This window comes from Lissotriton helveticus, chromosome 4_2 (genome assembly GCF_964261635.1).
Source record: "Lissotriton helveticus chromosome 4_2, aLisHel1.1, whole genome shotgun sequence".
Classification (NCBI taxonomy): domain Eukaryota; kingdom Metazoa; phylum Chordata; class Amphibia; order Caudata; family Salamandridae; genus Lissotriton; species Lissotriton helveticus.
Genome location: NC_136064.1, coordinates 127,103,247 through 127,127,957, shown reverse-complemented (window position 1 = coordinate 127,127,957; position 24,711 = coordinate 127,103,247). Strand labels below are relative to the sequence as shown.

At 38.9% G+C, this 24,711-nt stretch overlaps 1 protein-coding gene across 1 annotated transcript in view; it reads left to right on the top strand.

Annotated features, from left to right (window-relative positions):
* The window catches only part of LOC144752101 (nicotinamide N-methyltransferase-like), an 80,508-nt gene extending 56,288 nt beyond the window's left edge, over window positions 1-24,220 (top strand). The window contains exon 3 of the mRNA XM_078640044.1: window positions 23,504-24,220. Coding sequence (XP_078496170.1) covers window positions 23,504-23,957 — 454 coding nt within the window. The 3' untranslated portion in view covers window positions 23,958-24,220. The remainder of the gene's footprint in view (window positions 1-23,503) is intronic.
* The last annotated feature ends 491 nt before the right edge of the window (window positions 24,221-24,711 follow it).

The following is a 24,711-nucleotide window of genomic DNA, read 5'->3' as shown; positions in this document are numbered from 1 at the left end:
AGTGTATGGTATCAGGCAGGAAGTATAAATATAAAAAAATGCATGTGATGAAGACTAAGTAAAATCATAATTATACTAGAGAAGCCTAACTTAATCCATAAATATAACAGAGAAGCGTATCTCAAGCTATAACTATAACAGAGGGACAATAAATAACTATCAGAAAACGTTTTTACTAATTAATTTAAAGTGCTCCTTACAAATTAACAACTTACTTTTGAGAGAGGTGAAGAAGAAAAAATGTGAAAATCCTTTCAAGATGTACCTCAGGTAGTTGTAGTTGAAATGGCTGTGTTTCCCTCTTTTTTCATTTATATTCATGTACATAACCAATCAAATGTCAGGAAAAAATAGTAGAAAATGAAAGTAACATTTTAATTGGTTGTAAATCCTAACTGTTCATATGTGTTTTTGTCATGTAATTTACCTCAGGATATTTAGACAGGGCTACAGGGCAAATGGCTCAATGGAATTCCACCAAATTTGGGAAAATGGTAGGGACTGGTATGTAGTATGGCCTATTCTATATTTGGTGAACATCTCTACAGAGGTTTTTATGTAAATTGACTTTTAAAAAATTAGGGAGTGCTCACCGGTGCGCGCCCGGTACGCGTACCGGCAGTGCAACGGGTGTCCTCCATCTTGTGTTTCGGTAGATTTGAGACACAAGATGGAGGACAAACAACGTTGGGAATGGGTAAAAGGGGGCACGGTAGACACTTCCTGACCCCCTAGGTTTTCTGAGGGGGGCTTAGGAGGCCGATATAGGCCCCAAAAAAATATATTTTTTAATTTTCGCGGGGTGAGCGCCCGGTACGCGCACCGGGGAGCATACCGGGGAGCGTACTCTGGTGAAAAATAGTGAAAAAAGTTAGAGTAAAATAATCATTTTGAGTGATCAGATGTAGGGTAGCCCTGAAAAGAGCTTTTGGGTTCTGGGGCTGATTTAGGTACCTACAAGTAGGTTCCAATGCACAATCTTAAATTCAGGAGGAATATTCTATTCCCCTCATCTGAGAAGTGCACACCATCTCCTCTGTAGATATCTTGCATGTTGTAACGCAAGTTGTTGTTGTATATTGAACCCATTCCATAGTCTCTCATGTAAGCAGAAACAGATTTATTCACATGTTTCCGTGCTTTCTCAAATTGTGGACAAAATTGGTTGGACCACTTCCATTTCTGTCTTTGGCATATATTGGAAAATACCAAGGCAGTTTGAGGAAAAAGTGCCTTCAATTGTTCAAAGGTGTCCTTTAAAAGCATTTCCAGACCTACCTCAGTCAAAGTGCCTAAGTCATTTCCACCACAGTGCAGAATTATGAGGTGAGGGTGTGGCAGATGCAAAAAGGTTTTCACCAATGTTATCAATTGATGACATCTCAATCCTCTCTGGCCAATCCATGTAATGTTCACATTTGGTAAATCAAGGTTGTGAAAATTTCTGATAGCTGCATACCTTTGAGCCCAGTGGATGTAGCTATGTCCAATAATCCAGACAGAATACATGGTAAGAGGAGGTTCTGGTGCAGTCAGATGAAGTGTGGGAATGAAATGGCAGTTTGAAGAGTAGGAGTTTGCAAAAAAAAACTGTGGAGTTCCAGTGCTCTTGAATCACAAGCAATGATTGGTGGATTCAGATAGTTGAAAAATGAAAGTTAGGGTGCATGGTTCTGTTTTGTGAAAGAAGCAATTTGAATGGTTAAGAAAAAGTCATTTAAAAAAACATTGCACAGGATAAGCTGGGGTATTAAGAGGTCAAACATCCTTGCTAAGTTGAATTGCAACATTGTAGAATACACTTTTAAACCTGAGAGCTCAGTGTGGAGGGAGTTGCTATGGTAACAGGTAGAAAGGGCTGAGGGGGGGAAGGGTGTTGATTTGAAATAGAGAGGCAAGAGTTTTGATTGGTTACCATGAGGAATATGTGTGTAGAATTTGAGGTTCTCTGTGCCATTCATGGTTGCAGTGCCTGGAGTACATACCTTTTGCTCTACTAAAGAAATATTGGTGTGTGTGTCTGACACTGTTCTCAATCTCCCAAAGCATTTGTAAAGGTGAGTAATGATTCATTTAATATAGATAGAGAGTTGTATACTCTATGGAGAATATTTTGAAGCAAAATGTGGTTTTTTAATGTTGCTTTGTGTCATGTTTTTGATAATGCTTGGTAAAATGTTTTTGCTGCATAGAGGAACTGTATTTTGTAAAATTGTGAAGTTTCAGTAGTGACATGGAATGCTTGTACATAGGACCTGTGCTGTGTTTGTTAAATGTTATTTAAAAAAAGATTTTGAGGCAAATGAATGGCTTTTACATTTTTGAGAAGGAATAAATAGTCTCTGCATGATTAAATAAATATATTTGAACCTTTCACAATCATGTCACCTGTGTTACCTCAGATTAGGAAGCACATTGAGTTTCTTTGCATAGAGGAATTGTATTTTGTAAAATTGTGAAGTTTTAGTAGTGACACGGAATGCTTGTACATAGGACCTGTGCTGTGTTTCTTAAATGTGATGTCAAAAACGATTTTGGGGAAAATGAATGGCTTTTACATTTTTGAGAAGGAATAGTGTCTGCATGATTAAAGAAATATATTTGAACCTTTTACAATGATGTCACCTGTGTTACCTCATACTAGGAAGCACATTGAGCTTCTTTGCTGTTGTTTTGTGTCATGTTTTTTGATAATTCTTGGTATGAATATTTGCAAGATAGGGGATTTGTATTTTGTTGAAATTGTGAAGTTTCAGCAGTGACATGGAATGCTTGTACATAGGACCTGTGCTGTGTTTCTTAAATGTGATGTGAAAAACGATTTTGGGGAAAATTAATGGCTTTTACATTTTTGAGAAGGAATAAATAGTGTCTGCATGATTACATAAATATATTTGAACCTTTCACAATAATGTCACCTGTGTTACCTCAGATTAGGAAGTAGATTGTGCAGAAGGGGTGAGGCATGTCCAGAGGGACAGAGGAGGTGAGGCCTGTCTTCAAGACTGTAGTGGGAGAGAGGCCTTTCCTGGGGAGCATAGGTGGTGAGGCCTGTGTCTAAGAGTGCAGTGGACTAGAATTCATGAAGCCTATCCCCCACTGCAGTCTTAGACACAGGCCTCACCTTCTTTGTACCCCTGGACAGACCTCTCTTCCACTACACTCTTCAATACAGGCCTCATCTCCTCTGCACCCCTGGACAATCCTCACCTCATCTGCAACCCTGAATACACTTCATCCAATCTGCATCCTTAGACAGGCCTCAGCTTATTTACACCCTTGGACATGCGTCGACTCATCTGCACCCAGTTACCATCAATAATACTCAATACATTGAGGCCTGTCCAGAGGACACAGCTGAGGTAAGGCTTGTCCAAGGGTCAGGGGAGGTCAGTCCTCTACACTGTACTCATGGACACTGAATGCTTGTACATAGGACCTGCACTGTGTGTCTAAAATGTTATTTGAAAAACGATTTTGAGGCAAATCTATGACTTCTAGATTTTTGAGAAGGAATAAATAGTGTCTGCATGATTAAATAAATATATTTCAACTTTTCACAATTATGTTACCTGTGTTACCTCAGATTAGGAAGTAGATTGTGCAGAAGGGGTGAGGCATGTCCAGAGGGAGAGAGGAGGTGAGGTTTGTGTTCCAGACGGTAGTGGGAGAGAGGCCTTTCCTGGGGAGCATAGGTGGTGAGGCCTGTGTCTAAGAGTGCAGTGGACTAGATTTCATGAAGCATATCCCCCACTGCAGTCTTAGACACAGGCCTCACCTTCTTTGTACCCCTGGACAGACCTCTCTTCCACTAGACTCTTCAATACAGGCCTCACCTCCTCTGCACCCCTGGACAATCCTTACCTCATCTGCAACCCTGAATAGACTTCAACTAATCTGCATCCTTAGACAGGCCTCAGCTTATTTACACCATTGGACATGCGTCACCTCATCTACACCCAGTTACCATCAATAATACTCAATACATTGAGGCCTGTCCAGAGGACACAGCTGAGGTAAGGCTTGTCCAAGGGTCAGGGGAGGTCAGTCCTCTACACTGTACTCATGGACACTGAATGCTTGTACATAGGACCTGCACTGTGTGTCTAAAATGTTATTTGAAAAATGATTTTGGGGCAAATCTATGACTTTTAGATTTTTGAGAAGGAATAAATAGTGTCTGCATGATTAAATAAATATATTTCAACTTTTCACAATTATGTTACCTGTGTTACCTCAGATTAGGAAGTAGATTGTGCAGAAGGGGTGAGGCATGTCCAGAGGGACAGAGGAGGTGAGGTCTGTGTTCAAGACGGTAGTGGGAGAGAGGCCTTTCCTGGGGAGCATAGGTTTTGAAGTTAGTGTGTAAGAGTGCAGTGGACTAGACTTCATGAAGGCTATCCCCCACTGCACTCTTGGACACAGGTCTCACATTCTATGTACTTGTAGACAGACCTCTCTTCCACTACACTCTTCAATACAGGCTTCACCTCCTCTGCACCCATGGACAATCCTCACCTCATCTGCAACCCTGAATAGACCGTTTGATTTTTGTCATTGCTTTGTTGTTTGGTAATAGTGGTCTATAATGTGCTATTTTTTTCTTTACCACAGATTGAAATCAAGATTTCAAGAGTAAGGAAATATGCCCTCAAGGCAGAGGAGAAGGAAAGATGATAAGCGGAAAAAATCAAAAACAGCAACGGAATTACAGCACTCCTCTACAACAAATACTTCAAAAAACAGGAAAAAAGCTCCTGGTAAGAGAACTAAGTCTTTCTTACGGAACATATGTAGATCAAAAAATGTTATTACTGGAGCAGGAGAGAATAATATGTATAGGAATAGAAGGCAGAATCAGTTTAGAGATATTCGTAAACGAATGTTTCGCAAAATGGTGGTTTTAAATTTGTTAAAAAACATTAGGAAAGGTAAACAGAGAGCTGCTTTTTATAAGAAAAAGAAAAATTTAGAGAAGATTGTTGATCAGGCTTTTGAATTTAAGAAAAAATATTTATTTTAATAATCAATAGAATTAGGACACTTAACAAGACAATTGATGTTTTCAAATCAAACAGTAAATGGAAAAGAGTAATTAATCGGACTAATTTTTGTAAAGTTTTTTCAGGAGAATGGATGCACAGTTCAAGTTGTGAGCCATTTTTAATGAGGAGAGTTACTTTCAGGAGAATGATTTAGTGCATGAAGTTGACACCAGTGGTCGAGCATATGAGCTGAAAGACGGTTGTCCGATTGAAAAAGAGAAACTTGTGCCTAGAGAACCAGAAGAGGTGTTAACTGATGAAGTTTTAGGGAGACGTACTAAGGGTCCAGTGTACACTTGGAAGTGTAGTAGTATTTGTAGTGTGCGACAGGAATCAATCGATTTGTTTTGTAATTTCTTACGTACATATAGTAAGAAAAGTCTAAAACAGAAAATGAAGATGTTGCAAGACTTAGATCCTTGCAGAGTGAGAGAAAACACAGGTTTGCAAGGGCATTCACTGGCTTGTCTTTCTAGAAAAGTCTGTCAGAGTGTTTTTCATCATTTTAGGATGTTAGCAGTGCATCATAACAAAATGAGGAAATTAGTGAGAAGGTTGTATTATGCAAAAAGTCCAGCACTTAAGCTTAAACAATTAAACAGTGCTCTTTTGCATGGAACTGATTTAGATGTGAAGAAGATTTGTGAAGAAATTGAGATTTGTTATTTTGGTGAAAAAGAGGACAGTGTAGAAATTGACACAGTAATTCAAGGTAATGTGGAAGACAATGTACAGATTTTAAGTACAGAAAAGTTTGACCAGGAAATGACCAGGTTTAAGGTGAAATCAAGTGAAAGGCCGAATTTTATTTGTGTGTGTTGTCGACGAACTCATTATAAGCATCAAACTAGAGCCTAAGATAGGGAAATTGCCTCCGTCAGATTTACAGAGAGGATTAAAGGGAAGAGTTGTTTATTTGCCTCTAGATTTCAAGAAAAATATTGATACCATTGGTGTAGAGAAAGTGGAAGAGGAACCTCTGGTTATTCTAGCTAATGGGGTTCCGACCAAGAGTAAGAAAATCCGGCAAGATTTAGGGGATGTTAGGAAAGTCAAAAAGGCAACGTTGTATTTGTCAAAAACAATGAGTACTACAAACATGTATGTGTTGAAGCAGAGGAAACAGCTGCAGATGAAGACAGTGATTGTTCAGCTGGCCAAATCGAAAAAGTTGATGTGTCTAGAAGTGAAGAAATATATGAACATTATGCTGTTCATCCTTTGCATTCCAAAGAAGTGATGGGGAATGCAATTGACTTGTTTCAAATGAAAGCAGCAAAAGTAAGTCCCATTAGTGTTTGGGAAGAAAGTTTGGAAGCTCATTGTTTTCCACATTTATTTCCAACAGGTCGAGGTGGACGATATGACGATCGACCACTTCAAATTCCAGCATCTGAATATCGAACTGTAAGATTATATGCTGAAGATCCAAGGTTTCGTCAATGCATTCCTTATTTGTTTCATCTACTGTATGAAAGTGACTTGTCTGGGCTTTCTAATGCAGTGAACCATATACTGAAAAGTGGAGCATATATGCAAAATGTTTCGGCGAGGAACTTAATGGAGAAAGTCAATCTGCAAGACAATATTTTGGAATCTCATCTAATCAATTTCATTGCATGTCAGCGTGGTACAAATGAGTATTGGTACCATCGTCATGGGGAATTGAAATGTATGCTAAGAAACTTAGGAACTCCTACATGGTTCCTCACTCCTAGCTGTGCCGAGTATGCATGGGACGACTTACTTCAATTTCTACGAGAGGCACATGCAAATATACAAAATATAGAATTCAAAACTGCTGGAGAACTGTGTTCTTTGGATCCAGTGAATGTATGCAGATATTTCAATCATAGATTTGAAGCTATGATGTCTTTTATTACCAACAAAAAAAATCCTCCCCTTGGAGAGGTTTTGGATTTCTTTTAGAGAAAGGAGTATCAAGCGAGAGGTGCTCCTCACATACATATGTTGTTGTGGATTAAAGATGCACCCAAATTTGGAACAGATTCGGATCAGACAGTGATGAGGTTCATTGAAGAGTATTCAAAATGTGCTGTTCCGAAAAGTACTGAAGAAAACAGTTTAAGGCAACAAGTTTTACGCTTTCAATCCCATCGTTGTGGAATGTACTGTCGTCGAAAATTCAGAAACAAAGACAAGTTCTATACAAAATGTTGTTTCGCGTTTCCACGACCAGTGATTTCTAAAGGAAGAGTAAATAATTTGATGTCTTCTCTGCGACATACTGTGACGAGGAAATCACCAAAAAATACATACAATTTAAAAAGAAACGAAGAGTCCAAGTACATCAACGACTACAACCCAATGATTTTGTCCATGTGGAATGCTAACATGGATATTCAGTTCGTTGCTGACAACTCTATTGCTGTGGCTCGATATGTGACGTCTTACATCACAAAAAAAGAAAAGACAGAACTGAAGGAAATGTGGGAGGACGTCTCACATGAAAAGAGTCTAAGCAAGAAATTATACAGTTTCAGGTTGAAGATGTTGTCGCATCGAGAAATTGGAGCATATGAATGTTCTGATCGGTTATCATCAGCACGTCTCTACGCCAAGTCTAGAACAATTATTTGGGTGAGTCTAGGTCTTGCTGCAACACGAAACCGAGTTTTGAAATCTATACAAGAAATTGAGTATTTGGCGGAGAAAGAACCAGAAAGTACAGATATTTTGAAGACAAACATGTTGGATACATACTATCAAAATAGAAGTCCTTACCTTGAGAACGCTTGTCTCCATGAAGTTCTGCAAATATATATTTATAAGAGGAACGTCAGAGAAGATATCAATAATGGAATATATGCTGTCATTGGGTGTGAAGGATGTCTAGTGAAGCAGAGAAAAGGCCATTTGATTAATCATCGAAAATTGAGTTGCGAAAATCCAGAGAAAAGGGAATTTTACTATTTAGCTCTTATGCAACTCTTTAAGCCATGGCGTACAGAATAGGAACTACTTGGAGATTTTCTCTGTTACGAAGATTCTTTTAATGCAACCAAGGATACCATAGAATGTCCTGTTTTTCTAAATTATCTGCAAATGTTGAACGAAGAAATGGAGCAAGAAGCCGCAATTGCAGTAGAGATTGCTAGAGACAGTTCTCAAGACCGTCAGATTTCTGCTTCATTGAGTCAGGATCCACTAGGAGGACCAATTATCCAAAATGAAGCTGCCACTGCCATGGATGAGGTGGAAAGAGCTAATGAACAAGCTCATGATGATGTAGTTAACTTAGAAGATTTGGTGAAACAACTAAACCTTGAGCAGAAACAGATATATGACGAAGTCACAGAACAGGTTGAACTTGGATTCAGTCATGAGAAAAAAGAGTGCTCATGTACATCATTTAAGCCTGTCCAACTGTACGTGAGTGGAGAAGCGGGAACTGGAAAAAGTTTTCTGATTAAAGCAATTGCAACTTATCTGCAGAAAAGGACTGAATCACCGCTGTCTTGTGTTGTTACCGCTCCAACTGGGCTGGCCGCACATAATATTAAAGGGATTACTTTACATCGTTTACTGATGCTGCCAGTGGAGCATGATAACAAATTGCAATACCACAAGCTATCTGGAGATGCGTGTTACGAAGTTTCCAGAGTCCTGAAGAAAATGAAACTTCTTATCATTGATGAAGTAAGCATGGTCTCAAATCTAATGCTTGCTTTTGTGCATTTGAGAATGCAAGAAATTCTTAGAACAGAGTATGATGTGTTATTCGGAGGAAAACACATTATTGTTTTTGGAGATCTACTGCAGTTGACTCCAGTGAAAGGACAACCAGTGTTTAAAATGGTCACGCATGAAGATACCAGGAAGTGCCTAGGAAGCATTGTAAACGTTAATATATGGTTAAATTTAAAATATGCAGAACGACTCCAAAATATGCGGCAGGCAAAGGATGAAGAGCATAAAAATATTCTACAAGATGTAAGAATCGGAAAAGTAAGTCAGCATGGGAAAGAAGCTTTACATGGACGATTAATTTCAAATTTGTACCCAAATGAAAACATTCTTCCAGAGAATATTTTTAAGAAAATTAACGAAAAGAAATCTGGCATATGTTTGATGCCTACTCTGAAAGAATGTTTCATGTTCAACAACAAAATGTTAAAGTTAGAAAATGAAGAGATAGTGAAACTGGAAGCTATAGATAAAATAGAGCATATGGGAGCAACAATTATTTTGTCAGAAAATTTGAAATCAAAATTGGATTCATTAGAGAAGACTATATCTAAAACTGCTGGTTTTGAAAAGACTCTGAATGTGTGTTTAAATTGTCGTATCATTTTGAGAAGGAATTTAAATGTTGAAAGAGGTCTGGTAAATGGAGCAATGGGTCATGTTGTTGGTTTTGTGAATTACAAAAATAGGGATGGAATTGAAATTTTAAAAATTACATTTAATGGCATTGACGAAATAGAACAAATTTGTCGTTGTTCAGCTAGATTCTTGCTTGTGAAAGACTTATATGTTTGCCGAAAACAGTTTCCTGTTTGTTTAGCATATGCGGTGACAATTCATAAATCTCAAAGTTTCAGTGTAGATAGTGCTTTGGTGAACATTGGAAGTTCTGTGTTTAAAGAGGGTATGGCATATGTGGCATTATCACGAGTCAGAACTTTATCAGGATTGTACTTGATTGAGTGTGATGAAACAAAGATTTGTGCTGATCTAGATTGTGTTAAAGAAAACAATAGGTTAAGAAGAGAGTATGCTCCACATTTGCCTCAATATCCTCTGTTTGAAAAACGTGTGGTAGGCCGAAAAAGAAGAAATGAGAATAATTGCAGTGACGTAGTAGCAAAAGGACAAAAAGTAGATGAAACTGTAATTGTAAGTAGAAAGAAAAAGGATTCTGTTGAAGATGTTGTTGGATTTGAGTTTGAAAACAGTTCTGGTGTCAACTGCTTTGCTAATGTAGTGGTTAATGTTGTTTTTTTTCTTCAAAATTTATAAGAACAGATTGTTGATAATCGGGATCAAACATGCTGCTGTTTATTGAATTCTGTGTTTGAGAAATGTAGCAGTGATAGAGCAAAAATAGAAAGTGTTTCAGAAATTCGAAATCTTCTAGACATATGTTCCGGTCAAAATCAATTTTCACAAAATATTCAGCAGGATTGTCAGGAATTTTTAATGTATATGTTTGATGTTTTGGAAGATGAAGGTGTAGATATAAAAAATCTTTTTAGCCTTTCTTATCAATGGCAGCATGATTACGACAACTGTAGTTTATCAAGTAGTACTACAATAGACACTGAAAGATTTATATATTTGACTTTACCAGACTGCAAATCAGTGTCTTTTAATAATCTAGTTAAAGCAGCTGATCACAATATGGTGTGTACCCAATGCAAGTCTGCAATGCTGTCTACATTATTCTTACAAACTTATGGTAAATATGTGATTTTAATGTTCCATCGATGTAGACCTGATGGGAGTAAATTGTCAACTTCTATTAAAAATGTTGTGGCTTCTCAGTTATCAATTTCAGGAAGAACCTTTGCAACTGTAGCTATTATTTATCTAGACGGTCCTTCGACAACATCAGGGTTGGACCCACTGTAATGACACTCATTTGACTTTCAAACAACGTTTGCCTTTTGACTTAAAAAATTCATACCTAGTGTTTTTAGAACCAAAATTTAAGTAAAGGTAATTGGCCTATGAAGACGGGAGCAGTTAATAAAGGTTAGTTTGCTGTTTAAAATTATATTCTGAGTAAAAGTGATCAAGATAATATAAAAAATTGAGTTTTCATATAGGTACTGTAAGTGGATCTCATAGTAAGTGATATCAGTATTATAGGAAATGATGAACATGAGTGAGTCAGAGATGGAATTACGAAAATTTAAATATTGTGAAAATGTTGTTTGAGCCTTTCTTTCAGAACGTCGGGAAAAACGGTAATTTTAGAGTTTGTTTTAATTAATTTGAAAATATACTGATACATCTGACACTATTTGGCCTTAAGGAATGGTGAAGGAATTAGCAAAGAGTTATGACTGAACAGAAGGAGTATATGAAAAAAAAGAAAATATTTCAGATTTTCTTCGAGGTTTTCTTCTAGAAAGTCAATGAAATGGAATTTTTAGAGAACAGCAGAGTACTTTCCAACGAAAAGGACCTTCATGATATACTATTTGGCCTAAAGGAAAAGTAAGTGAATCAAAGATTAGTGTACATTTGTTATTTTTAACTTTAGATGTTTTTTTTTAAAACACAATCTTTTTGATTGTGTTTTTTTTTCCCGCTGTCATATGATGAGTAGTTTGAACTCACTTTTTTAAGTGAAATTCAATATATTCTGAGCAAAGCAAAAATAAACTATGTAACATGTTGTACAAGTTAATCTATAGTTTGTATTCTGTAATTTAAATTATATTTCCATTGTCTCACACTCACTTTCCTTTTTCCACCCTCTTTCTGCTCTTTTTACTAACTTATTATGACTTTCATTCACTCTCTTTCAACCCCGTTCTTTTACTCCACTTCTTTCACAACCCCTCATTCTCATTTCAACTGTCTGCATCCCCTCTCTCCCTTGCAGAACTATTCAGCTTTCTGTCTGTCTGCTTTACTTTCCTTTTCCGTGTTTTCCTCCTTTGCTCTTTCAGTAATTCCTCTTTACTCACTCACCAGTATTGTCGCACTCTATCACTATAAATCATCCACTCTCACTCGCTTATCTTTGTTTCCTCCTTTCTTTTGACCTCTTCTCTCTATTTTCCGTTCACTACCTCTATGTGCTCAGTCCCTCACTCTCCTTGTGTTATGTTCACTTGTGTTTATCTACCTTCTATCATTTCTCTTACAACAACTTCACTGCTCCTCTCTCATCGTTATTCAACCTATTTCTTTTAGTCCGGTTCCATTACTACCCCTCATTTCCTATCTTTCAGTGTCCTTCGCTTTACTTTCATCACCAAATCACTTTCTCTCAGTACCACTGCTTTAGTCCTCTTCTCCTCTCTTTCCTTCTTTTGCTCCCTTACTCATTTTTCTTTCCTCACTCATTGTACTCCACTTCACTCAGTCCTTCCCTTAGTCTCTCTGTCTACTAACTACCTCACTCCTTTTCCCTCAATCCTTCTATATTATCCTCTCTATCTTCTTCCCTTCACTCTATGACTCTCCTTCACTTACTCTCAGTTATCTTCCATTCCTCATTCTTCTGAATGCATCCTTTATTAGACTCCTTTCCCTCTCAGCCATTATCTTTTTACTTACTCCTGTTTCCTGATTTAGTTTTGCTAACTCATATTCTTTTAGTATCTTTCTTACCTTCAGTTCATTTTTCTCTTCTTCTCTTCCTTTCTGTCAGTGAATCTATATGCCTTACTCTTAGTAATTTGCTCTCCTTCTATTTCTTTTTCCCCTCTTTTTGTCCTTCTACCTTACTTTATTTCTAAATACACTGTTATGATTTTAACCTCTTCATTTGTATCTTTAATTCTATATACATATTTTACTAATTATAACTTATTTTTTTTCCTCTTTACAGACACAAAATGTAGTAAAAAAATCTAATTAAAGTTACCTTTATTATATGGTGAGTGTGACTAAAAAAATTTAGTTTGTCATGACCCTTTGCTTTAACCTCACTACTATGTTCTCAACCTACCTCACTCCTGTTTCTTTACTCTGCTTCTCTCACTTATTCATATTCTCCATGTTTAATACCCTTTCCCTATTTCCCCTCCCACATTCAACTTCTTTCAGTCCCCATTCTTTACTTCCCTTACCCTCTGTTCCCTTCCTTTGCTCCCTCACTCATTCTCTTTACCTTAATCATTTATTTCACTCCTACACACACACCTCCCCCCAACACACACACACACCTCTGACATACACCCCACACACACACCACACACACACCTCTCACACACACACACACAGCCACACACACACACACACCCACACATCCCACACACACACACACTCCACACACATACCCTCCACACTCACACCCCCCCACACATATCTTATACACCCACACCTCCACCCATACCCAAACACCCCACACACTCACACCCAGACACACACACGTTACACCCCCACACCCCCACCTACACCCACTGACTCCCTATAAGTCACCCACACTGCCTTACTTACCTTTCTTTCCTGTTTCACTCAGACCCTTTCAGTCACTGTTTCCTTTACTCTCTCTCTCTTTTATGTCTGTCACTCCCCATGTCTTACCCTAATTCAGTTTTTTCACCCTCTTTCACCCCTCTTTAATTACACTCACTGCTCTTTTCTCACCCTCCCTCACCGTTGTTCATTTATCCCGGTTGCGTCACTACCCTTATTTCCCCATTCTTTACTGTCCTTCGTTTTTCTTTCAACACCCACTCACATTCTCCCAGTACCTCTACTTTACTCTTCTTCGTCTCTCTTCCCTAATTTCGCTCCCTTATTCATTTTCCTTTTCTCAATAACATCCTATTATACCTTCTCTGTTTTTTACTATGTAATAAACAATCCCTCTGTGTTGCTCTCTCTATCTCTCTTCTTCTTAACATTACTCTCTCTGTGTTCTTCCCTCATGCTCACTCCTTCATTAATTTTTTTTTCTTTTTTTTGGGTGGGCGCCCCGGTGCGCGTACCCTAAGGAAAAAAGAATGACAGAGATTCTTTAAAAATATAGTTTTTTTTATAAATTAAAGGTAGTTCTAAAAATATTTTTTTTATTCTTTTTGTTGTTTTATATTTTTTTTTTGTTCTTTTGAATTTTTTTACTTTTTTTGGCTTTTCTGAAAACTTTTATTTTTTTTTGTATTTTTTATGGGGAGAAACAAAAAACAGGGAATTGTAAACGGCTCAACTGGAGCAAAAATAAAATCAGGAAAAAAAATAGGGTTTTTTGGGGCAATTGTGGTTGTCACCAGCAAGAACGATGAGCTTTACGCTCTGCTCACCATAGCTGATGGTCTTACCACAAAAAATACAAGTGACCCTGAATTCACCAAACCGTGGTTGGATGATTGGCATCGTCTCCCTTGTGTCTGGTCCCGATGGAGTGGGTTGCTTTCTTTTGGAGGTGCTGGGTGAAGATTGGGGAAGGTTACTGGCCATTTCTCTCATCTCGGCAGCAGCATAGTTCCTGGGATGCTTGCGCAGCATATGCCTAATCATGGTGTAATTTCCAAATGAACATTTCCTATTAGGGTTCCCCCTTGAAAGTTCCATGCCACAGATTAGGCAAGTCACCTTTGGTGCATTGACTTTCTTTTTGCCCTCTGGAATAGAAAAAAACTCCCATACTATGTGCTCCTTTGGACTATATGGGGTATTGTCTTCTGGTAGGAATGTCCTTCTCCCCTCCTCATTTTCCTCCTCCTCTTCTTCTTCCTGACAACCAAAGTGATGTTGTGGTGGTCCTCTTGGTGGTGGTGGTGGTGGTGGTGGTGCAGATGCTCCAGCTGCTGCTGCTACTGTAGCCATTTTAAAGTAGAAAAGATTAGAGACAGATCTCCAAACAGGTCTTCCTCAGTCAAAGGACAAAGTCAGAATAAGGAAAAAAGGTGGGGTCTTTCATCATTTGGAAAACAAAACTGTTCTGGACCAATGAAAAGTGTTATTTTCAAGTCACATGATCCGAGTTTTCATCATTTGGAAACCAAAACTGATCTGCAGCAATGAAAAGTGTTATTTTGAGATCACATGACCCGACGCGCTTACGCTACGCGCCCTGGGGTGCGCCCGTCGTCGCGTAGCGTAAGCACGTCAGGACATTGCGCGATCATATGCGCTCGCGTGCTTCCGGGTGCGCTTACGCAGTGCGTCATATGACGCATTATGCGGTTACGCGAAACGTCACAATGTTGTTTTCGTTCGTGAGAATAGCGCTAACGGGACGCTCACCGGTACGCTCCCCGGGGCGCGCCGTAACATTGCGCTTACCCGTGCATTCACCGGTACGCGCCCCGGGAGCGCTCCGGGGCAAAAAAAATAATAAATAAAAATATTACATAATTATACAATATAAAATTATTATTTATAAATTTTTTTACATCATAGAATTAAAATTTTAGCAAAGTCAGAATCAATATATGGGTGTGGACTGCTTGCTGAAAATGCTGCTGCCGCAGTTGATGTGCTTGGTGTAGCAGCAGGTGGGTTCTCGTGCAACCTCCATCTTGCAGCTCAAGAAAAGTTCTTGGGGTGCAAGTTCTTCACCCCAAGAACTTTTCTTGAGCTGCAAGATGGAGGTTGCACGAGAACCCACCTGCTGCTACACCAAGCACATCAACTGCGGCAGCAGCATTTTCAGCAAGCAGTCCACACCCATATATTGATTCTGACTTTGCTAAAATTTAAATTCTATTAATTTATTGCGATAAACTTTTGTGTTATGGGGAACAGTCTATAGACCTGATGAAACGCAGGATGCAGGATCATTGCTGTCCTCGACATTAGTTGTTCTTTTTTTCATTCTTTTGTTCCGCTTGGAATTTGTTGAGAAAACACAAAAAAAAGACAAAACAAAAAAAACAAAAAAAAAAGTGTTCTTTTTAGAACTACCTTCACTGGTCAAAGAAAGAACTATGGGCCATATGTATCATTGAAATTCGCGAATTCCCAATATGGTATGTATTAAGCAAATGTGGTTCAAAATAAGATATCGCACAATTTGCGATTTATTTATTTATTTATTTATTTATATTCTTATAACGCGCCTGAATCAGCCCCGAAGGGGTATCTCCGCGCGTAGCTTCTGTAAGGGTTGAAAAACATATTAGGAGATAACAGTGTAGGGAAGCAGGAGGAAATTAATCTAGGGTAAATAGGTATGTTTTTAATTAGGAGATTAGGGATTTGTCTCAGCTGTGGAGGCAGGGAGTTCCATAACAAGGGGCCTTTGAGTGAGGGGGCCCGGCCTCCCTGTCTTGCTCTGGTCACTCTGGGCACTTGCATCAACATGGTGTTACTGGAGCGCAGGGCACGTCCAGGAGAGTAAGGGACAAAGATGTCTCTTAGGTATTTCGGACCGGACCCATATATACACTTATGCATTATGCAACATAGTTTGAAGTTGATGCGTTGCCTCACCGGGAGCCAGTGAAGGTAAGAGAGGAGTGGGCGTGATGGGGTTCGGGGAGGGGCATTCAAGATGAGTCTTGCTGCAGTGTTCTGCACCACTTGCAATCTGCACAATTGTTCTTGATTGGCAGAGATGAGTAGACTTTTACAATAGTCTACCCGTCCGATGACCAGTGCTTGTACCAGCGTTTTCCTGTGGGTGTCAGGCAGGAAGGGGAATTTGCGATTCCTTAAATGCAATGTATGATACAAAAAAATATTGCTAATTGTCCCTAAGGAATCGCAAATTACCACCAACTTCAAGTTGGTGGTAAGTTGCGAATTCCTTTAAAAAAGCATTTTTTTTAAAACAAACGGTGCCATGTGACGCTCATACATGCCCTTAGGGCATGTATGTGCGCCATATGCGCACACATGTCATTTTCAGGGGTGCAGCAAGGTGTCCTTTGGACACCCCTGCACCCTTGAAAATATTCTCAATTTGCGATTAGCTAATTGCTAATCGCACATTTCCCCTTCATTCCAATGGGCCTCCTGGCCCATAGAAATGAATGGGAAATTATTCCTTAATTGCGATTAGCAATTTGCTAATCGCAATTAAGGAATATTAAGAAATCGCTAAAAAGAAGCTGATTTCTACATACATACAATTTTTCGATTTCTAAATAGCGATTCCTTAAAAATCGCTATTTAGGAATCGCAAAACGGAATGTTGATACATACATACTATATTTCTATGTTAGTGTGTAAAAGTTTGTCAGAATGAATGTGTAGTTCATAAATGAATGAATGAATATCTTACTAGTGTATGGAGAATGTGAAAGTGCAGAACTTTAAGGAACTGCTACAGCATAAATCTATATGGTGTTTATCTATAGTTACTGTAGTATGTCTGAAGGACTTGAATGTATCATATGTACATAAATATGTTACAAGTGTATGCTTCAATTTGTGCTGCTGGTGAAACTGCCTGGGTGAATTTGTCTGTGTTAGTGGCGGATTTACAATCCCCTTGTGCCTCTTTTACACAGCTGTTGCGTCACTTTTGTGACACAGCGGTGGTACAAAAGGTGTACCATGGTGTGTGCTATTAACAATGTGACGCATCTGGAGGGTGTATTGCATTGTAAAGCGCTGCGCCAGAAGAGGCTTTCTTTTGCAGAAGGGGGTGCAGCAACGCGTGTGTATCAAAGGTTATATTACAGTGAGAGGAGGTCTGCCACAAGGATGATGTCATCAGTGATGTCATCAGGGATGTCATTTGAGATGTCATCAGTGATGTCATGAGTGATGTCATTGACCATGTCATGAGTGATGTAATATGTGACGTCATCAGCAGTGCATTGCGGGCGCGCAAGTTATAGTTAGCTAAGATAACTATAACGGAGGAATTTCAAAGGTTTCGTATGAGAGAAATGTTCAGCTAACTATAACGTGTGAAACCTATGGTTTTTTTCAATTAATTTGCATGGTTTTTTAAAATGCTAATTCCTAACTATAACGTGTGTGAAACCTATGGTTTTTTCATTGAATTTGTAAGGTTTTTGAAATGCTAATTCCTAATTATAATGTGTGTGCGTGTGTGTACATTGGAGTGGATTAGAGTGTAGTAGAGTTTGGTAGACGTGAGAGGTATAGAGTGTAATTGTGTAGAGAACAGTGTTGTAGAGCTTAGTAGAGTGCTGTGGTATACACTGGAGTAATGTAGAGCTCAGTGCCATACACTGACTCTACATCACTCCAGATGTAGAGTGTTGTGTGTATATGTAGAGTGTTATATCGCACAGTGTCATGGAATACTTTGGAGTGGCTTGGAGAGTTATAATGCAGAATGTTGTGGCATTTGTGCCTTAGCATGAAGAGGAGTGGCATATAGTGGGCTAGCATGTAGTGGAATAGCATGGGGTGGAATTGCATAGAGTTTAATGTGATGAGTGGTGTACTTTAGAGTGGAGTGGCTTTGAGTAGAGTGCTGTAGAATGGAGTGGGATAGAGTCAAGTGGAATACAATGCAATACAGTAGAGTGGATTGGTGTAGACACAAGTGGTATGGTGGAGTGGCATTTCATAGAGTAGAGTGGAGTGGCATAGAGTGGAGTAGCATGTTGTAGAGTAGAGTGAAGTGGCATACAGTAGAGTGGTATAGATTAGAGTAGTGAACAATGAGTAGTTTATTGTGGAGAAGTGTGGCTCAATGGTTAGAGCTGGGATGGGGCAGTGAGCTAAATAACGGTGATGGATCAAGCCCTGATCTTTGGACTTGGTAAGAGTGGTCTGCTTAATTCAGACACTCTGTTCATCACCACCCCCTTTTCTGAATCAATGGTTAGAGCGGCAGACCCTAATGCAGAGGTCTAGCCCGGGACCAGGGTTCAATTCCCTGCCTCGGCGGACCTGATAATTCTCGGCTCGGTGCCTACTCCAATCATGGAGTCCCACTCTGCAACTCTGGGCAATAGCTTGCTTAATCTCCACAACGGCCCCCACAACACTGAGGATGCCTGGCCTCCACCTTGGGGTGCCCAGGAGTGGACACCTCACAGGGAAAGCCAGGATGGGTTCCACAGCGGTATTCGTACAAGCGCCTTGAGACCCTTGCGGGTGAGTAGTGCGCTATACAAGTATCAATTTACAATTTTACAATTTTTATTGTATAGTGGAGTGCCATAGAGGAAAACAGCATTGGGGGAGTTGTGTAGAGTGGAAGGACGTACAGTGAAAGAGCATATACTGGAGTGGCACAGAGCAGAGTGGCATACACTGGAGAAGTGTACAGTAGAATGGGAATCTTTGGAGTGGTGTAGACAGGAATGCTATAAGGTAGAATAGTGCAGTGATGTACAATATAATCGGGTAGAGTAGAGTGGAGTGACATACATTGGGGTGGCATAGAGTGGAAAAGCATACAGTGGAGTACAAAACAATGAAATAGCGTACAGTGGATTGACGTACAGTGGATTGGCATAGAGTGGAGAGGGATACAGTGGATTACCATATCATGGAGTGGTACACAGTGGTTTGGCACTTAGTGGAATAGTATAGAGTGGAGTATCATAAACTGCAGTGGCATAGGAGTGAATATTGTACAGTGAAGTGGCATAGAGTGGAGAGGTATACAGTGGATTACCATATCATGAAGTGGTACACAGTGGCTTTGCACTTAGGGGAATAGTATAGAGTGGAGTATCATAAACAGCAGTGGCATAGGAGTGAATATTGTACAGTGAAGTGGCATAGAGTAGAGTGGAGGGGAGTGGTGTAGACTGGAGTGACTGGTCATGGAACGGTGTGCTGTACAGTGGAGCATGGTATAGTGATGTGGAGTGGCATGTGTCATAAGTTATAGTTTAAAAAGATGTAGTTTGAAAAATTGTTGGAATTGTGCATGGCTGTAAAATTTGGTGTGCGGAGTAATGCCAGGCAGTGCAATGTACTGCCTTGTGTTTCTCCAGGCAGATTTACCAAGCAACCCAGAGGGATGCATGTTGGGCTTGTATTGTTTGTCAAATCTCATCAAACTTGCCCTTGCGACACCATGCTTAATGCAGTGGTAAGGCAATACACCCATACATCTGTCTCTCTGCGATAAATTGTGAAGGGTACACCAAAGCGATTTTTCTGTTACCCACAATACATGCCATTGACAAAGCAATATGTATAGGGGTGAATGGATTGTTTCCGTCTGGCACTTTGTGGCAGAATTTGTTCCCAGAGGTTTCAAGAGATTTGGCTTCCTCCAGTACCATTTTCTAACATGGCTGTTCCAGCAATTGCAGTCAGAAGTCTGCTTTTCAAGTAGATGTTGAGGGGTTTGAGTAGATTGTGTACTCAAGCAGCAGCATAATCAATTGAAATGGCTATGCACTCTTTCATGCCACATGATGCCTTTTACATTGATTTATCAGTGTTGCTTGCACTACTAGCACTAACTTGCAGCACAAACAGTGTTACATGCATATTTACACCCATTTTTGAAATTCAGTGGAAGCAACCAACCCCTGTGGCTGCCTTTACAAACGTAAAGGCAGCCATATTCTTTTTACTATATTTTAGCTGCACTCTGGTTTAGCCCCTCAAATATTGGTAATTAGTATTTTTGAAGTTGTTGTTTCCTACCTATTATTACTTTATTACAGTGGTAATAGGTAGCCATGTATTGATATATTTCTATATATTTTTTTTTAAGTTAACAGAGAATAGTTCCTGTACCTAATAAGTACTCTGTTGTTTAATAAATGTACCATTATAAAATATTTTTAAGTAGCAAGGAATTCTTGATATTTCCACAGTACTCTGCACAAAACATATTCGAAAGACCTGAATATGTAGAAAATTGAAGTACACTATGCTAGTGTATTACACTGCTTTTTTGTCTGAATATTTAAGTTTTTTGGTACTTCCGACGTAGTACTCAGTGAATTTTATAGAAAAAAAATACATATATATAGAAAATGTATATAATTGTTACCTTCTTATTACCACTTTAATAAAGTATATATAGAATAAAACCCAATACTTACCTAAATCTAAGCCCCTAACAGTCACACAAATTACTGTGTCCACATATATCTCCATGTCTAAATGCCTAATGAGTTTAAAAATACTTTCCCTACTTACCTCTAATACCCAAAATTATCATCTGCAAACAAATAATCTAATAATGTTATCAAATGTCTTTAAAATCTGTTCAGCTGTTTTTTAACACTACCTGCAATACATATTTCTATGTAAAGTTCAATAACATAAAAAACATATTTTGGGCCCCCTGTTTTTTCTTTGCACCTGGCTGACCAATCAAGACAACACCTTGGGTCCTCTGCAGTTTTAGTTAACGTTATAGGTCTTCTAAGTTTTGTAGAGATTCATCGAATTGGAACAAAGTTATTAACTAAAAAGAATCTGAGGAATTCCTGCCTCTGGAATGACTAACTGTAAATAATACATAGATATATGTGGAAAATGTTATTACCTCATTTGGACAATTCTCTATAAGGGGCAGGAAGCAGGAAGGTAGAGTCCTGTTACTCCAAAAGAGAAAGGTTTGGAAAATATATTGATCTCACAAAAATGGTATATTGATTACTGTGATCAGGAGAGGGACGTGTCAGTTCTTAAGGTGGTGACTAAGGATCTGTTGAGGATCTTCAATCATTTAAAAGGGAGGTGAGAAATATATGAGCATAACAAGCAGATGTGGTATCCTGGGGTAAAACTACAATCTAAAGAATGAGGTGCAGAAGGGCAGTAATGCAATTATATACTGATATTTTGCTAAGCCTACGAAACAATGTATCAGTAAAACACAAACATCATTCATATGCTTTTGTGTGTGTACATATGTATATGATGCAAGTGTCTTTATAGAGAACATGATATAAAGATTGGACAAGTCACAATGTTGTTTAATGTCTATATCATACAAATCCCATATTGGTTAGAGCAACATTCACTGAAGTGACAGAACCTCTCATAGACTTTTTCTATTTTACAATATTTTACAGATTTATTTTCCAAAAGCTTTAATCTGGAAACATTTACTTTAGTCCTCAGCACAACATACCACAGTATCAAAGTGGGCATATAGGTATAATTGTAAATCAACACAATATATAACATTCATTCACAACCTTTATTCGACAATTAAGTCATAAAAGTATACATACATATATTACACCATTAGAGGTAAAAAAGACATTAAAATCCATACAATACATAATTTTCCTAAAAAAGTATTAAACTAGAATAGACTATGTCGAGTTGCAGTTTAAAAAGAATATAAAATTATTTCATAAACATACATTAGAACAGGGGAATCTTGTGCAAACTTTACAAGTGGTGTCCCATAAGTGCTAAGACCATACAATTTAATCTTCACATTTTTGCTGCTATGTATTTTGTGCGGATTGCCCATTTCAAAAATTTGGCCACAGCAACAGCAATTGTATGCATCGAGTCTGAAGTTAAAATTCTAAGAGCCTCAGCGTGTCTTTGGAGCCCTAGTAGTTTACATAAAGGCTTAATCCACAATGATCTGGGGGCTGTATATAGGGGACAAAAGAATACAAAATGACTGATTGTCTCTTGCTCCTCCTCACAGTTGGGGCATCTATCAATTCCACTTTTATCTGCCCATTTAACCGTAAAAGATCTTACTGGGAGTGTTCCTACTCTAAGCTGGAAATAGAGCTTACGATCCTGTTGTTTAGCAATAATGTCCCAGTATTGTTCTAATTTCGGTAGGGTTTTAAAGTCCATAAAGTGACTAGTTAAGTGTGCGGAGAGACCCTCTGACCTTGCTTCAGATATCACCATTTCCCAATATTTTTCTTTTAGTAGTTTTTTAGAGGGAAAATTGGCATTTTCTGGGTCCTTCCATAAGTCAATCATCCCTAACCTAGAAAGTATCAACTTGATGTTCTTAAGCCAATGAATTTTTTGGGACGTGTCCTTAGCCATTACCTCCTTCAATCCTTGAGCATAATGCTGTAGTTCTTCAGTCGTCCACAGCCGGCGCCAGTAGAGAACCGGACGCAAAAAGGCTAAGTCTTGGACCACCTTTTTTCCAAGGTCCCACATAAGCGGCACTAAAGGGGTACTTATGGGGACGCTAGTAGCTTTTCTAAGAAATTCATTTTCAGCTAGCGTTAATTTCCTAAGGTCTTCAAAGCCCCATAATTCCGCTCCATATAAGGTCGAACCTAGGACTTTCATCCCATATACTTCAAGTAACGGACTGATGGGCTTAGTTGTTGAAGTGGAGAATTTTTTTAAAAGAATACCTGCCTGCTGACGGAGTCTTAGGACCGCAACATCTAATTGGCTGTACCACCCCAAGTCTTTCTGAAGGGTCACCCCCAGGTAGGTAAAGGCGTCTACACGCTCCAACGGGGAACCATTCATATTAATCAGCCCTCTAAAAGGTCTATTTGACCCACACGTCTTGCGATCGGTTAAAACCATATACTTTGTTTTCGTAGTATTTATTTATAGTCCCCTGTCCGAACAGAAATTTTCAAACCTTTTCAGCGCTTGCTGGAGTCCACTCCGAGTCTTTGAGATGATGAGAGTGTCGTCCGCGAACATGAGGATCGGGACCCGCTCGCCAGACATCACGGGGGCATCGGTCGGGACCAGGGAGAGGAAATCCGCGACCCCATTCACAAAGAGCGAGAACAGGGTGGGCGCCACAACACAACCCTGCCTTACTCCTCGCTCCACCGGAAAGGGCTCGGTAACCTCCCCCTGGGATCCCCACCGTACCCGCGCGAAAGTATCCTCATGCAGGCAGACAATCAGACTTAACAAATATGCCATAACTTGTGAGAAAATAACATTGTTTAATAAATAATACATTTACATTAAAAAAGTTTGTATTTTATTTTTAGGGACGCATGGCCTGAGAAGCAAAATATGGTACAAAGGAAAATCAAGCATGTTCTAAAATACAATGCCTGCAAAAGTAACCCCTTGTCTCCCATCATCCTACCTCCGGCTGACTGTCTGATTTTGCCTCATTGTTTGGAGACCCACGTGACAAATAAAGAAGGGTTCTACAGTGCTTTAAACAATGTCTCATCACTGGTAAAAGATGGCGGGCATTTAATCCTGATAGTGTGCCTCGATACCACTTATTTCATGGTTGGGGGCTTTAAGTTTCCCCATCTATGTATGGAGGAGAGGTTTATAAGGAAAGCGCTTGGGGATGCTAACTATGTTATCAAGGAGCTTCAGGTGTTTCCCAGAACAGTTAATGAACGGTTTCATTTGATAGATTATAGCAGTGTAATACTTGTTCATGCTCAAAAAAACACACTTGTTAAATGTACTTATGAATCATAATTGATAGACATAATGTCTACAGAGAGGAAAGGAACAGGTTGCCTCTGCCCTGAATCAAATCCCTTCTGTTTCCTCCTTTGTTGGACCTGTTGCTGCTGACATCAGTGATGCTCTGCTCTCTGTCTCTCCTTACTTCTTGACCACAGGCCTTTGCTTTTGCTGGGACCACTTTCCCTTGCCTCTGCCAGTTTCTGATATAATTATTATCATCTTGTCCTTTACTGAAAAGTCACATTGATTGTTGCTCAGTCAATAACTGCTGGAAGGAGATGGTTTGATTTGATTTGATCATGCATTTGATTTAATTTGCAGCTGCAAAGATTATTTAAATCTTAAAATAAAATGATGGTCCATTTTCTCAAATAATTCAAATCTTGTGTGTTTTGTTCTGCAATGCTCTAAATCCTCTGTGTGTTTGTGTGTCCATTAATGCCCATAAATAGATGGTTGAAATATATAGTGGCTATTTTTCCTTAGAGAATAGCATATAGCCCTCTTTCCTCTATCTATTTTGTAATATGTAATATGTAAATATGTAAAGATGGTTAATATAAATAGTTACTATTTTTCCTTAGAGAATAGCATTTAGCCCTCTTTCCACTATCTATTTTGTAAAATGTAAATACAGCTTTAAAATGCACTAGTGGAATGTGGAATAATAGTAATTCTAATGATGCATTTTGGTACTTTGTAGTACACTATGCAATGCAGTGGAGCCATCCAGTTCTGAAGACTCATTTTAGGTTTAAATTGT